Source organism: Stegodyphus dumicola, chromosome 11 (assembly GCF_044657685.1).
Source record: "Stegodyphus dumicola isolate Sdum_Otavi_A_Nest chromosome 11, ASM4465768v1".
In the NCBI taxonomy this organism is placed as follows: Eukaryota; Metazoa; Arthropoda; class Arachnida; order Araneae; family Eresidae; genus Stegodyphus; species Stegodyphus dumicola.
The window spans coordinates 67469657-67485688 of record NC_140778.1 but is presented as its reverse complement, the minus strand read 5'-3'; the positions used below and the strand labels follow the sequence as shown (position 1 = coordinate 67485688).

Sequence of the window (16032 nt, the reverse complement as noted above, 5' to 3'; positions counted from 1 at the left end):
AAATCGCGTATTAAATTTCAATTTATCTCTTTACATTTTATTTAATTTTAACTATTTAATTACTTCAATCTTTAATTATTTCAATAAATATTAATTAATTATCAATTAAATTATAATTATCTAATTATCTAATAATTATAAATTAAATTATAATTAATTAATTATATAATAATTATCAATTAAATTATAATTAATTAATTATATAATAATTATCAATTAAATTATAATTAATTAATTATATAATAATTACTGATTAAATAACAATTTATAAATATTAATTAAATAGCTGTTAATTAATTTGATAATAATTAACTATTGAATTTTTAAATTATTAATGAGTTTAATAGTCATTTTATTTATTAACTCTTTGTCCTCTTTGCTGACGATCCTCCATAGGACTCCGGTAACTCTCATCTTAAAAATTAAACCCTGGACGTCAGTGTAGACACGCAACCACATATTTTGAGGGTAGCGAATCCCGTAGTCTCCACCGCAATAGATCTTAACTGCGAATCGTTCATTTCGTTTTTAACAACTTTTTGTATAAGTGCAAGACATATATTCAAATTTAGAAAGTATACAAGGAAGAGGAGTTAAAATTAGATAAACTAGGCCCAATTCCAAAGCCTCAGATTCTCTCCGAGCAGCCTGGAAAAAGCCAATTTGAGTTATAAGATTTCTTGAAATTTTATTATTAACGCATAATCTTTCGGTATAATAGGATCTTTTTTTATTGTAATAAAATCGCAAACAAGTTCCAAACCGGTTAAAACTGCATTCCAAGAATACAAGTAGATTTCACGCCCTAGTAATTATGCGCAAAGCTTGGCTGTGGAAGACTTCGAGGATCTGGATCACATTCTCCGCCGCAGTGAATAATAAGTAATATAAGACGCAGGCAATATCAGAAAGGTTCAAGTAAAGTTATATTACTTGAATATGGCAAAGCGCATGAGGGCTACCTGCCTAAGGATAGATATGCCAACTCAGAGAACTTTCTAAAGGAAACTAGTTACCAATCAAGCAGCAGGCTATAAATTACACCGTTAAGTATTAGCCAAACTACTAATATTTACCGGTCTTAAACATCAGGAAGTGATTTAAAAATATACTTACATGCTTTCTCCAGCGTAAATGAAACAAAATTGAAAATGCTATTACAAAAATGGCAAATAAACTTCCGAGAAGAGCCAGAAAGATGCTTTTGTTGTTTTCACCTGAAAAAGCAAAATTGGTAACAAATTGTAAATTTGGTATATGTGTAAACAGCTATGTACAAGCATAATTCGCAATTCAAAGCAAAATTGCCAGCATTTATAATATCTGAAGAAACGGGCATGCCAAATAAACGTAATCTTAAAGGGTTCCAATATTAAGAAAAATTCTGATGTGTACACCACATGATTTCCTTGTACGAAATATTAAATTATACGAAATTCTCCTGCATTTCGTTTGAACATATTGAATTAACAGGGAATTAAATGTGCTTCCTCGATAGCGCATAAACCACAATAGAATTAATGCACTATTGGGAGTTCAGTATATTTATTTACTAAAGCGACACGCCGGCGCTGCGTTTACTTAACAGCATTAACATTCATTTTATAACTCAGAGTGGACAAAAATTATATCATCTGAAGAATTACCACAAGTTCTATTCAAATACTATAATAAATCTAAATCGGTGTGTAAAATAAATTAAACAAATAAAAAGGAAACAGTTTTTCGCAGACGAATCAGCGCCACTTACCTAATGCGCATGCGCTATTAATTAATTCAGTTATCACTTCACGGCAAGACAAAAATACATAAAAATTCAAAATATTTTCATTAAAATTTGAAAGTTATAGAAAAACATAATAATAACTTAAATGTTAATTCTAGAATTAATTAATCATAATTTAATTAGCAATAATAAAGAAGATGTTACTTTGTTGTTGGGAAGCTTAGTTCCTCTAGATTGGCAACAAATCCACTATTCTGCTCAGTTTGAAATGTAAACTCATGGCTGCCATGGTAATCAAAAATTAACTTTTGGCGCGGCCGATTGCAACCAAAATGGGAGGTGCACATCTACATGGTATAACAGTCCTATGTACAAAATTTCAACATTGTGAGGCTACTCGTTTTTGAGTTATGCGATATACGTACGTACGTGCGTACAGACGCCATGAAAAAATCTCTTCAGAATTAATTTTAAATCAGTTTTTATAATTTTTTGAGGGAAAAGAGTCCTTTATTATGTTCTTCTGTGCAGGTGTCACTCAAAAACATCTTTAAATTATATTCGACAGCGGTCAAAATGGATATTTTCGTTGAAATATGATACCCGAAATTTTTCGCGATGACAATACTTCCTTTTTATTTCGTACAAGGAAGTAAAAAGAAGAATTTGCATAAGGTAAGTAAATCTGCAGCATTCTGTCTTCAAAGGTCAACTGATATTATTTTGAGTTTCAAAATGATAGCATTCCACACTTATATAGATTTCTGTAATTCGTATAATTAGTTTTTAACCCCTTTCATCTTTTATTCGTTGTAGGCTTCTCTGTCTTATAAAGCAAAAGGTCTTCACTGAAATCTTAACCAAACTAAAAATAATAATGATAATAAGGAAGGTAGCAAAATATTACTTTCCTCTTTCAAGCCCCATTTTATCGTTATGTTATCTGAATTTGTAACTGTATTCATTACTGAAATATTAAAAGCTAGAAAATTTATTACAACGCCATTTCATGTGAGAAAGTTTTTTTGCCTGTCTTGCATAAGCATAGGATAGTATATACCGTTTTAAAAATTCTACAATCAGTGTACCCTTACGCGAAACCGTTTACGAAGTTTGGTAGAATTGTGAGGAAGAAGAAATGAATTGATTGAGAGTCAATTTGAATTACATTGATACATGGTTCACTCAGAAAAATCTGATTATATCATATTAATAACATTTCAATTTTGATGGCTTACATGTAATTTTCTGCGGCAAGTTCACATCATAACTGAGTGTCAAATTTCGAGCATTTTGTAAGTGAGTTTGTGAGTGAAACGTTGGTTGCTTCTTTTTAATCAAAACTCAACCATTTTAGTCTGCGCTTCAGCAACTTCATCAACTTCTGCATAACAAACTTATTCTAGTGGAATTACAGAGGTGAACACTGGTATAACAAATACGTAAAATGCCCAACTTCAGCTCCAAGATCTTAAATTTTCTGATCAACAGTTAATCGACAAGCTTGAGAGGTGTTAATCATTAGGTAAAAAAATATTAAAATTACAATATAATAGGTGCTGCATGCATACGAAATACGTATAACTAGAAGGATGATTAGTTAGAATATCGGAGCTTCCATACTTCTTCTTATTGCTGACAACGATTTCTGATTAGATACTAAGTATGATGCCAGGTAAATTGCACAGGTACTTTTCCGTTTCGCCGGCTCAAATCTCGGCAAGCAGACTTTATTGGAGACAACATACGGTATACACATAAAAAATGTTAACAAATGTTAGTTCTAAGAAATTTTTATTTGGCAGGCAGAGACATTTTAATATCGTATAAAATTTTGTGAAAAGTAAATAAATAAAGCCAATAAATTTGTAAAAAGACATTAATTTAAGAATTTACTATGCTTTCATGGTACAACATCCTGATTCGCCGGTTCATTTCACGTGACCCCAAGTGATTTCATCTCACCTAAACTACGCTAATTCTCTCAGTAATTATCTACGTTAATTTCAAGTTAAATCTTAATTTGGAATTCAAGTTTAAATGCAAGAATTATTTCAATTCGTACGAATAGCTTACTCAGAAATTATATAAAACGGCCGTACTTTATTTCGCTAGTGTATTCTCATTAGAATGGATGAATTTAACTCTTGACATTGCCTTTTCTATATTATCGCCTTCGGGTGAGCGGTGTCATTGCATTCTAATTGACTTAATTACTGCGATCGCCTTAAGGCATAAAATTGTACTATCTGGTAAATATTCTATGCCATTGTTTATCAGCATTGAAAGAACCAATCAATCTGATAAGAAATGGCTGCGACTTGCTTTGAAAATCAGGCATAAAAGGTTACCAGCGAGAATATCCGTTTGGCATCAGTTGTACCATTATTGGCGAGTTTATCGCCTGCGCCGGCAAAACGGAAGAGTACCATTGCACGGTACCGTCATTTTGCATAAAAGGCATATTTTGTTAAGTAAAGATTATTAAATATCCACACAGCATTACACTCTTGTGAAAAAATTGACTCAATAGTAAAAGTACTGTTATAAGGTATTTCTCCCGCCTTCTTGACGTGCCTTTGTGGTGGTCTACACGCTGGGCACGTATTGCAGAAGTCCGTGGTTCGATTCCCGGCGAAGGCGTTGCACATTTTTCATCTTTTCTGCTTCCAAATTACCTACTGTCTCTACACTGTCACGAATTTTGTATTTACTTAGCTAATGCTAGTAGAACTGTAATTAAAGTTGCATTTATTTTCCCGTGCAATGCAGCACGAGACATATTTTAAGAGAGAGCTTCTCCGGAAAAGTAAAAATACAGAAGCCCGTGCATTTAACGTTTAATACATAGAGTATGTGTGTGTGCGTGTGTGATTATGGCAAAGCCTCGAGGGCTATCTGCCTAAGGGGCGGGATGCCTTGGTGGAGGACTTTCTCAGGGAAACTGGCTCGTATACACGTTACACATAAAGAAAACCACGAAAACACTCATGCAGCCAGCCCGTTCGCGGAATTCGAACCTCGGACCGAACTACCAGTATTCAGCGACTTTTCCGCACGGCCGCTGGTGGGCTTTAATAAATAGATATCTCGTAAGTTATATTTAAATTAAATAAATATTATTGACTACTGTGTTGGTTCTAACCGTAATTCTTTTCTTTTGCATTCCAGAAATCTCGAGAAGCAGAAATTACTAGAATCTCTCGCGACCGATTTAAAGGTATAAAAAGCCAGACAGAGAACATCTCATCTCATTTTTGCAACTAGGATATTTTTCCAGGCCATGAATTCGATTCGGACGACACAGCTGAATACAGATTGATGCCGTGTCCTAGTCATTGCATAAAGAGGAAACGTAAGATAGAATATAATGAAGAAATAATCATAACAGAAAGCCAAATTAATTAAAGTAAGAAACATTAGAAAACGCAAGATCACAGTGTGGTTCTGAGTAGTCTGTGTAATGAAACGGTAAATAAAGCAAATACCTGCAAGAAGAAAACTCCAGTTCTTCAGTTTTAAAGACCAAAGAGGGAACAGACGATACAGAATTGTAGAGCTCAAAAACACACCATGAATTCTTGGGGAAAAGCATTTACTAAGGAAATGTAAGCATGGAGAAAGTATATAAAATAGTAAAAGCAACTTAAGAATCAGTCCTGTATGGTAAAAATAATAGTTCAACTGATTTCCAGTTCCAGGAAATAAGAAAAATTGCAAAATCTATGTTTAGCCCAAAGAGGCATTAGACCAAAAGGGTTATTAGTTTCAAAACGGCATTTTTAGTAAAATCACTATAAACGGCTCTATCACTTTTCTAACTGCTGCCACCAAGTATAATCGCCCTGTATTATATTTAAAGAAATTTAATAATGAAGAATCTGCATGAATGCCTGTACGTTTCTCGCATTGGAAAAAAACACCGATACCTAGAGCCAACTGACATTGAATAAGGTAGTCATCCAAATCTCGAATTTCGAATTTGTTTTACTGTCTATTGCATATTTTTTTAACTTAACTAATTTTTTATTAAGAAACTAGAAAATTTCAAAGCGAGCATTGGCACCAGACTGCACGGAATGAAATATTTTCATTTCCAGTGCGCGAGACCTTTTTTTGAAAATTCTAAAGATATGCTAGATTTAAATATTTTTAGCCCAAAGGACCGTTAGCCCAAATACTTTTGAAACGTGTAGTTTCAAAAACTCCAAATAAACACAGAATATTTATATTGCGAATATAAATATTCTGATTTACATACTTCATTGCCTGAATTACATGATGGACGCTTATAATTCTCATTTTCTTAATTGTAGTAAGTATCTAGGAGTACTTACCGCATTTTTTTGTGTGGTTGTTGAATTCTGCATTAGTGTGTAGACATTCACAGACAGATTTCTGCTGGATTCCGTCATAAACGCATCGCACATCTGAGGAAGTTCCACATAAAGATCCATTTCTGCAAGCTGGAATTTCCGTGCAAAAATCTCCAGAAGTTCCTGTCAAGCATTCGCAAAATTTGAAATCCCCTTTTCCGTCGCAAATGCCGCCATTTTCACAATTTTCTGCTCCACATGGTACTAAAAATAAACAGAAGCCATACGATATAATGACACTAACGGCCTGCGACCAAAGCAAAATATATGTGTTCTATCTACCCCAGAAAAGAAAATGCATAAAAATATTTCAATATGAAGGAAATCGGTTCATTCTTTCCAAGCAACTGCCAATCTGTTGCTAATTTTTAGTTACCAAATCAGGAAACAAAAACTTTTGACAATTCAGGTTAATACGAATACGTGTTATGTCATAATTTAAATTTAATGTGATATAACTCTTTTCTGTCAATATCGATAAAAGAATTAGCGTAGCAATAACATATCATGTGGATTATTCTAACCTGAAAAAAGAAAGTTGTGAACAGCAGTTATTTATTTCAAATACTGTCATTAACAAAACATTTTCGATATACAATGGCAGTACATGCAATCGCGTACTTTCTTCAGTGCCAGAATATGATATTTTTATATAATAATAATATATTTAATATTCGGCGATGCTATTTTTATTTCAATTTGGAAGTGAGCAGTGAGAGTACTTTTCGGAATAAAGCAAATTTTCATCTCCAGCCACTCGAAAATATGAGTGCTAAAGTTACAGAGTTTTTATCTGGGAAAGAATTTCAGAGTTCTCAGAATTCTCGCATGATTAAAGTCGTACGAAGATGGAGAATAGTCGAAATGGTTTGCCAGGATTTTAGGAATCCGGGGTTAACTCTCTCGAAAGTCAACTCTCCGTCGTTCTGGAGGACATGTTGTTGCACACATACCAAAAAAACACAGAGGCGCACAAATTTTTAATAGTATAGGTTATTGAAAAAACATTGCGATTACGATTAAACGCACATTCGTTTCTCTGCTAAAATCTCATTCAATATTAAATTATGTGAGTCAATTGTACATATTATCAGGAAGATACAGGGTTTGGATAAAAATAATATAGAAATATCTCGTAAAATGCATGCTTGAACTGAAATGTTTATCACTGAAAAGCTGTTAGTGGCGGTGAGGTATAGGATACGTGGAAAGAAGGTCAATTTTGGTCGAACATCACTCCTAAAAACTGTACTTAGGATTATATTGGAATCGGTGATCCGTCAAGATATAATTCAGGCTCAGGATGGAGTTTACGCTTTTTGTAAAAATGCACGCATAAGGTCTTCTGTTTCGAAAACATAAATCCTTCATTCTTTGGCCATTGCTGGATACTCTTAAGAGTAATTTGAGGTTGTCTCTCTATGCATCTCATGTCTGCACCTTCATAGCATAATCCTACCCTTCAAAATATTTTGCAAATATATTGGTAAGTTGCCGCGTAATCCACTGGGGTAAAGATTAAGCAAAATCTCATGTTTCCATGCTTCGTCGTACGCATTTTTATATCGAAAAACACACAAACTGGATGATGTATTTCTAGAAAGTCAAACAAATGAAAGTTTTCAAAAGGAACATATTATCATTAGGCGTTCTACCTTCACCAAAGCACTTTGACATGAGATAATTACATTGTTCTTTTCTAAATAATAGACAAAACAGCAGTTCATTATTTGTTTTAAATGTTTGTAAACGAAACACGTAAGGGCGGTGGATTTGTAGTTAGGGGTATATTCCAGATCTTTTCCTGGCTTAGGAATGGCAACAGCTTTCTTCTAAGCACTGAGAAAGTTATGTTCCCCTTTTTTAAAAGAATAACGTTAGATAGAGTAGGATATCTTCGAAAACGTACCTTTGCTTTTTCTCTGCTGTCTCAGAGTTTCTTGGCATTCGTGTTTTGGTCCCAAATATGGTTTTTTGGTCCATGGTGAAACCATGGGTTTGAATATTTTGGAGGCTTTGGTAAGGTCAAAGAGTGTACAGTATAGAGGCTGTAGGTGCTTGGATGCTAACGTCATTTACGGCTTTCACTGCATCATCAACCAGCACCCATTCACAGTTTCTTCTGTAAACTCCACAAAGAGGAGAAAAGCTCCCACTCCGCCCTTTCAAATATAAACCGCGAGGGCCTTATGACGGAATTCATTCCTTCTGTTGTAAAAGTTAACAAATATTAAGAAATTATTTCCATTATAAGGATCATTTTCAACTCCAAATGTACAGAAAGGCAACCGAGATTGCGAACAGATGGAAATATCAATAGCGCGAAATGGCCTTGTTGTCTCATAGAAGTAGGTATCCTGACTATTATTAGGGAAACAAAGGCAATGATCTTCGATCATTTGCTCAATTTATCTACGAGAACTTGTATCTTTGTTTGCAAAAATAATAAAGGGCTAAGGCAGCTGCTCTATCAACGCATCCAACTCTCTCTGATCAATAGCTTCATTCGTGTGGAGATATATAGTAATAATAGAAACTAATCCTTTGACATTAACCTGTATAGCAACAGTTTGAAGGGATGTTGCTAAAGAAAGGGCAGTTGACGGATAATCATATGAAGTCAGAAGGCCTACACTCTGACAGAAGTGTTCACTAGCAACATTGTCCTTTCTCGCAAAGAAATGTCTCCTAAGCTTAACTTGGCTATTCGCCTTATAGAAAAGTTTCCTTCAAATCGAAAGTTTTCAGATTGTTTCACAGCATTAGATTGACTATGTGGTGGTATTATTTTCATGGGTTTATTCTTGGTATTAATTATTGCTGTTATTTTGTTGTGATTTGCGCTTCTTTTTGTTAGTTTATTCTTTATTGTGTTAAATTCTATTGCCATCATTTTAGGGGCATTTCCCAATTTGTTACTACCTTTTGCATGCAGTGTTTAAATTAGTTTGGATTCCACAGTTTTCAGTGTTTTAACAGGAGCAGCATATGAAGCATTCAAGCGTGGCTGCGTACTACTTATAATTCTAGCTTCAGCACACGTTATGTTTTTGGTCACTTTCAGGAACTGTACTTTCTTCTCAGCTTTCCATGTAGGACATGAACGAGAAAATGCTGTGTGTTCCCCTTACATTTGACACACAGTGGCAGAGCGTTGCAACTGGCACTGTCGTGGACCAGTGCGCAGACGTGAGCTTACCTCTACGGGACAGTTTCGAGTGACGAAAGCTCAGGCACTGGGAAACATCACATAGGGTTGGACATGTATGACCTTACAAGGCAATAAAGATACCCAGCCTTTTTGGCAAATCAGACGTATTGAAGCTCAGGATAACATGTTTGGTATTTATCAACCTTCCAGCACGCGCGTCTGCGCAACATTTAAAACAATTCTGTTTTTAATGCAATTTTTTGCATATCGAATCTGAGACGTCTGAAGGTCATTTCTGTTCCTCTTTTCTACCCTTCCCCACATCATGGAATGTGCCAACAGGACGTCATTTGGCTTTTTTTTAACTGGGCTTTTGTGCTACGTGGCAGCATTTTCATAAAAGTTACGATACGCGCGTGGTCGTGTTTTAAAATTCGGAAAATACTTTTTTCTCAAATATTTTATAATTTTGTGTTATTAATGGCCGTGTATTATTTTAATTTGAATACATTTAGCTCTGTAAATTTTGTTTCGGTTTTCTTGGCACACAAATTTGTGCAACCAGCTGATTTTGCTCGGATTCTTCAAGAATTATCTGATGAAGAAAAGGAAGACAAGCAAACATTTGGATGGGAGAACAATCGCGATTTCCATTCCTTATTTTCTTTTATTTCTATTTTTTAGAAATAAATAAAAACATTAAAGTTAGTTTAAAGTGCGTTTTTGTAACCAGTAAGAAGTAAATTTCCTTGCAGAAGTAAGTAATGGTAAACGTACTCTTTTTCCTACAAAGGTGTTTTCCTTTTTTATTGTCTATATTTGTCTTTGATGAATATTAAAATTAGCTTCCATTTTAAAATATAATTATTAAATAATGAATTTAATTTTTTATAATGAAATGCATCATTGCATTTCCATCTCACTAACATAAGAACTTAAAAATAATTTACTTATATTTGAATGTGATATCATTTGTATTTTGCAATAATAAGATTAATATTTTATTTCTTAACAAATTTGTTATCAATATTCACTCATTTCTGTAGTTTTTCGTGCCAAAAACGGTAAAATAACGGATGTCGTAAAAAATACGACGCGCACGTGCTCATGTAAAATTACCAAGCGCACGTGTTGGAAGACGTCCTCTTTAATTGACCCTCTTTCCGCATCTTGATTCTTCTAGGAGCACTAAGATTTTGGTCAGAAAGCTCAATCACAAACTCTTCCTCTGAGTCGTCCAACTTAACAAATTCTGAGATTACACCACGAATATAATTCAGAGTTTTGCTAGCCGAGACAATTACCTAAGCATGTACTAATTTCTTTAGAGCTAGAAGGGTTGCAGATTGGCCAGGAGTTTCTATAAGAAGATCACCCAGCGATGCTGTTTGAGATTTTTAGGCTCCCGGACACAGGACTGAATAGGTTTTTATATCAAAAAGGGTGACAGTTTTTGGAATTACGCAGGAGGACCTATGAATACTACCATAAAGATTCGCTCGATCGTCTTGAATCATCCCCACAAATTACGAGATTTGTGACGGGGCACGGGCCTTTCCCCTCCTATTACTATGAGCGAGGAATTGCAAATACCGAAAGCTGTGTCTGTGGAACCATGGGTAAACCAAACCATTACTTGATCCAATGCCCTCTAACCGCACAATCGCATGTTCAGCTTCCGAAACCGGCAGTTTCTCATAAGCGTTATCTGATCAAACAGCCAGCATTTCGCAGCAAAATATGCAAGATAATACAGAAACTGGAGAAACTGGGAACAGATTTGTGCAGTGCGGAATAGATCCCAGTCAATCTTTCTCTCTCTCTCTCTCTCTTTTTTTCCTCCTATACAGATTTAGTAGAGTTCAGCATCGCCTAAGTACTGTATATATTATGAAACAAGTATGTAATATGGCCAATGAAATTTATTATGAACTATGTAAGCATGTATTATGAAACAGGCTCAAAGTATTATGAACTATGTAAGCATGTATTATGTAACAGGCTCAATGTATTATGAACTATGTAAGCATATATAAGCATGTACTATGTAACTATATAAGCATATATTATCAGTAGTAAGCCACCGTAACCGGGCGGCGGAAGTGACGTCATAGAAAAGGAGGCGTACCCTCCGCCATTTTGAATTTCTCCGGAAGTGACGACACCAGCGCCATCTTGTATCACGTGATGGAATGACGGTATCAAACTTTCGTTTTTATGGTGTGGAACGATCTTTTCAAGGTTTTCATTTTTTGTGACAACAACCCTATTTTTCTCAAACTTTTATTTTTATGGCAACGACAATATTTTTTATGCTTGTGGCAACAATCGCTTAAACCACATGATGTCAACTTTATTACTTTTCTTATTTACCAATTATTTGCCTTTATTATTTTAGTTATTTAATCATAATATTCATTATGTTTCATTATTTAATTATCAATCATCCTTTTTAATTATTTTAATCCGTCATTATTTTTAATTGATTCCATTATATTTTATATCTCTTTTTAATGAATTTAATATAATTTTCCCTGAATTTTTAAAATAACGCCACGAGCGGGATTCGAACCCGCCATCCCTGAGATGAAAGACCTGAACGTTACCACACGGCTATCCGGTCGTCTTATCAAACTTGTTATTTGAAACTCTTTGTTATTCATTGCTGTCTTAAATGTAAGATTTTCCCACAGTTTAATTTTTTATTATTAAGATATTTTTAATTGTTTTCATTTTTCATCTCATTCTTACTATTTTTTAAGTAATTAGTTAATTTATTAATTTTTGATTTAATATGTTTTTCCTTTCCCAAACATAAATTTTATTTTTAACTTTCGCAAATTGACGTTTATTTCTACAAAAGTGAATTTACATTTTCTTTTTACTTTGCAATTTTTTTTTTTCAAAATTATTCCTTTTCGTGTTTTTACTTTATTTTTTTATATTTTATTGAACTTACTTTTTGGTTTTACAAAAGTAATATTTATTTTTACGAATTGAATTTTTCCTTTTCACTTTTTTATTTTGCAAAAGTTTTTTTTTTCCAAAATTTATTCCTTTTCGTATTTTTACTTTACTTTATTTTAATTTTTTGTTTAAACGTTTTTTGGTTTTACAAAACTAATATTTATTTTTACAAATTTAATTTTTCTTTCCGCTTTTTATTTTAAAAAAAGGTGTTACTACATTTTTAACTTTATTTTTTACAAAAGTAATATTTAGTTTCATAATTTTAATTTTTTTTGAGTTTTTTTTGTTTACACAAATGCAGTTTTTTTGTTTTTTCCCTTATGCATTTTGATTCCAAAAGTAAATTTCATTTTTTTCCCTTTCTTTTAATTTTTTTTTTTTTTTTTTTTTTTTTGTTACATTTTTATTTTACCCTTAACTTTTTTCCCTTGTTTTAAATACAATATGATGTTACATTTCCATTTCTCCAAAAGTAAACTTACCTACATTTCTCTGTCTTTGAAATTTTAAGCTGGAATTTATATGCATGTAACTTCACTAGGTAATATTTTCTGTAACTTTAAACCAATATACACAATGTTCATTCTATATAGTAGTTTAACTGGAATACTACATTTCTTACTTTTTTTACTACTAAGTTGGAGATACTCAGAACTTTTCCTTGTAATGTATTCTACTAACTATTAATGACTGTATTAACTTTTTGGCAACTATACAAAACTTTGTTGATTCCCTTTTACACGTCTTACTTTTATTCAAAGGAGTCATCAAACTATGTCTGATAAATGTAATTTTTACACTTTCCATTTACACATTTACCTTTATATTTAACTCATTAAACAAATTCATGCTGTATTTCTGATTCCTTTTTCCCAAAAAATTAAATATAGACTTATACAAATACATAATAAATACAGACTTACACATGTTTTTTCTTTATTGTAAGACCTACTGACTTTAAATAAATCTTATAAGGAGCAATAAATTTTCATGGTATGAAGCCCACTCAAACCAATGCATGGAGCACTTCTACTCAGTTAAGTTTAGATAGGCACCAATAGTACTTCATTTCTTCTTATTTTACTCTACAGACATTTATACATGTATATATTCAGAACACTCCCTTTTATTCAGTAAGATTCATTTATACTACTAACACAAATTTTGCTAACTCTTTGAAATATTTTACAAAAATATCTTGTATTTTTTTGCACACATCCTACTTAAATCAAAAACATACACTGAACCTTGATTTTAACTTCATATGAAAACGTCACTCGGATTCTTAATATGATTCCACCATTTACCGCAGAACTTTATAAACACTACTGTTTTTGAACTTATCACAGCCTTACTCTCTTAACAAGGTACAGAAGATTGAACTATATTTTAACTACAGAGAAGAATATCCACATTGTAACGTATTATTTTAAATTTGAATTATAGTCACATTTTGTGAAGGAGAACTTAAAGTCATGTAATTAATATTCAGCCATGGAAATGAAACTTTATCGCCTTTTTCCCAACTTGGAATATAAAAATTTATTAACTTGGAATATTTTTAACGTATTCATTGTAATTTAACTGAAAGATACCCATATTTTACATAGTCATAAATTTATTTAGCACTGAACTCTTACAGCCTTTTGAGAACGAAATTTAATTTATCATACCTGACAAATAACTCCTACATAGTTATGATACATTATACGAACTATTGAGCAAACTTCCAAATAATGATCCAACATAGTAATTAACTTAAAAGACCTAACACAAATAATTTTAAGATAGAAATTTCAAACTGACATTACTTAATAATGAACTTTTACAGCTTTTTTCACATTTAACTTCTCATAGATAGTAAATAAAATTACACACAAATAATTATACAAAATAGGTAATAATGACAGAAACTCCATATAATGATCTACTATAGTCAGCAATTAAAAACATTTTAACGCATTTTTAATATGTCATAAGAAAGATCACACTTTCAAAAAGCATTATTTTAATTAAACATTGGAGCCACACAATCCTGCTCACAGGTATAACATTTTTATTTATCACGAACATGGCACATAATAAGTAAATAAAATACATTTCACAAAGTATGAAACGCATTTTCTCTTTTACCGGCTGTACTCTTAAGTAAAGATGCAGTATGGAATGCTTAGAGCCACTCGGTGCCACAGTTCCTCATTTCCCCACGCACTGATCAAAATATACGTGTACTTTAAAAATCAGTTAAACAAATTCAAATGCAAGTATTCAAACAGGAATACTTCACAAAATAGATAAGAGATAGATACACAATGAACTTAATGTGATAAACACAGAAAAGCATGTAAGGACCAAGAAACAAAAATGTATTCACGCAGAACTTTTTAAGATAAAGTTGCTCTATTTTTTGCACATGGGTTGCATTTTTCGTTTCAGATTAAGCAAACATTCAAGATAATTCCTGTATAGCTAGGAGTTAGGGATTTTATTCACACTTGTTAGTAACGTAATTTATTAGAACAGTGACAGACATATAGGAGAAGTATGTCATATCCATGGAAAAAAAATTTCCCAAGCCAGACTGTAATAGTGAAATATATAAGGGAATAAGAAAATACTATATTTCCAACAAAGTTAGTATCTGAGTATGCAAAAACATGCACAAGAAACGAATATTTTTTCTGAAAATGTTCCAACTGGGATAAGTCAGGACTAGTTTCATGAACAGAACATTAAAAATAATGATGAATTTTTAATTTTATTTTGTGTGTAGTACATTTACTTATGCTAAAATCTTCCATTTGGTTGACTGTACTGTAAATTTAGGCACAAGTTGATAAATCAGAGTGATTTTGTGTTTTAAAGCTTCAAATTCAGAAATACTACAACTCAAAAGCAAAAAGATTAAAACGACAAGAGAATATACTGTAAGCAAGCGATGATAAATTACTTTTTTTCGCTGATTTCCGTGAATTCATAGATCGGTAGCAAAGTTTTAATGCACTGTATATGAACTATTTTTTCAAATATATTACGATCACTGTTTTCCATTTACATAGACGTTGTGATATCTTCGTTCTGAAGTTTTGAGTCATTTAATTCACAGTAGCTGTCTTTTGATTATTTATTGAAAACAATAACAGCATGATTGAAAAAAATATGAAATATCATACGCGGCACAGCGCCGGATCTATACATGTTAGCACATCCTCATTCCTATGTGTTCTAACTGTATTTTCACCTCGCCGCGGAAGAAGCAAACATCAGTTTATCCCTTTAGGGAATTTTAGTTGAAACATCCTCCGGCCCGCGACGAAGGCATTTATCATAAATTCAAAATTTTACAATAAAATAGTACATTTTATATTTTTACAAAGCTTATAGCGTACAAAATAGCATGAATACTTTGTATATAAAGGACATTATCATCATATTCGCTACTACTCTACATTTTATCTTACTAACTACCACAAGCTAAATGCAAATAGAAAAGAAAACAATTATTATCAAACAATAACTAACACAAGTAACAAATTTCAGTTACTAAAGAAATAATAAATAGATACTTGAAATTCTGAAAACAAAATGATATAGCATTTGGATAGGCCTTTTTATTAAACCTGAAGAAGTTTTCACTGTGATATTTCTTACTTTGTTATCCCTGCCTTTGTGCAATTCCATCACCTTTCCCAGCTTCCACAGCTGCCGAGGTAGTTTGTCATCCTCTATCAAAACTACATAATTTATATTAAAATCAGTGGTTACATTAACAGGTTTGAAACAATTTTCACATTTTAATTGGAGAAGAT

At 32.6% G+C, this 16032-nt stretch overlaps 1 protein-coding gene across 3 annotated transcripts in view; it reads right to left on the bottom strand.

Moving 5' to 3' along the window:
• Positions 1-16032, bottom strand: part of LOC118201179 (uncharacterized) — a 96050-nt gene that overhangs the window by 20294 nt on the left and 59724 nt on the right. For all 3 annotated transcript variants that reach the window (XM_085826795.1, XM_085826793.1, XM_035373230.2), the window contains 2 exons: positions 6064-6306; positions 1117-1217 (listed from right to left, as the gene is read on the bottom strand). In XM_085826795.1, coding sequence (XP_085682921.1) covers positions 1117-1217; positions 6064-6306 — 344 coding nt within the window. The remainder of the gene's footprint in view (positions 1-1116; positions 1218-6063; positions 6307-16032) is intronic.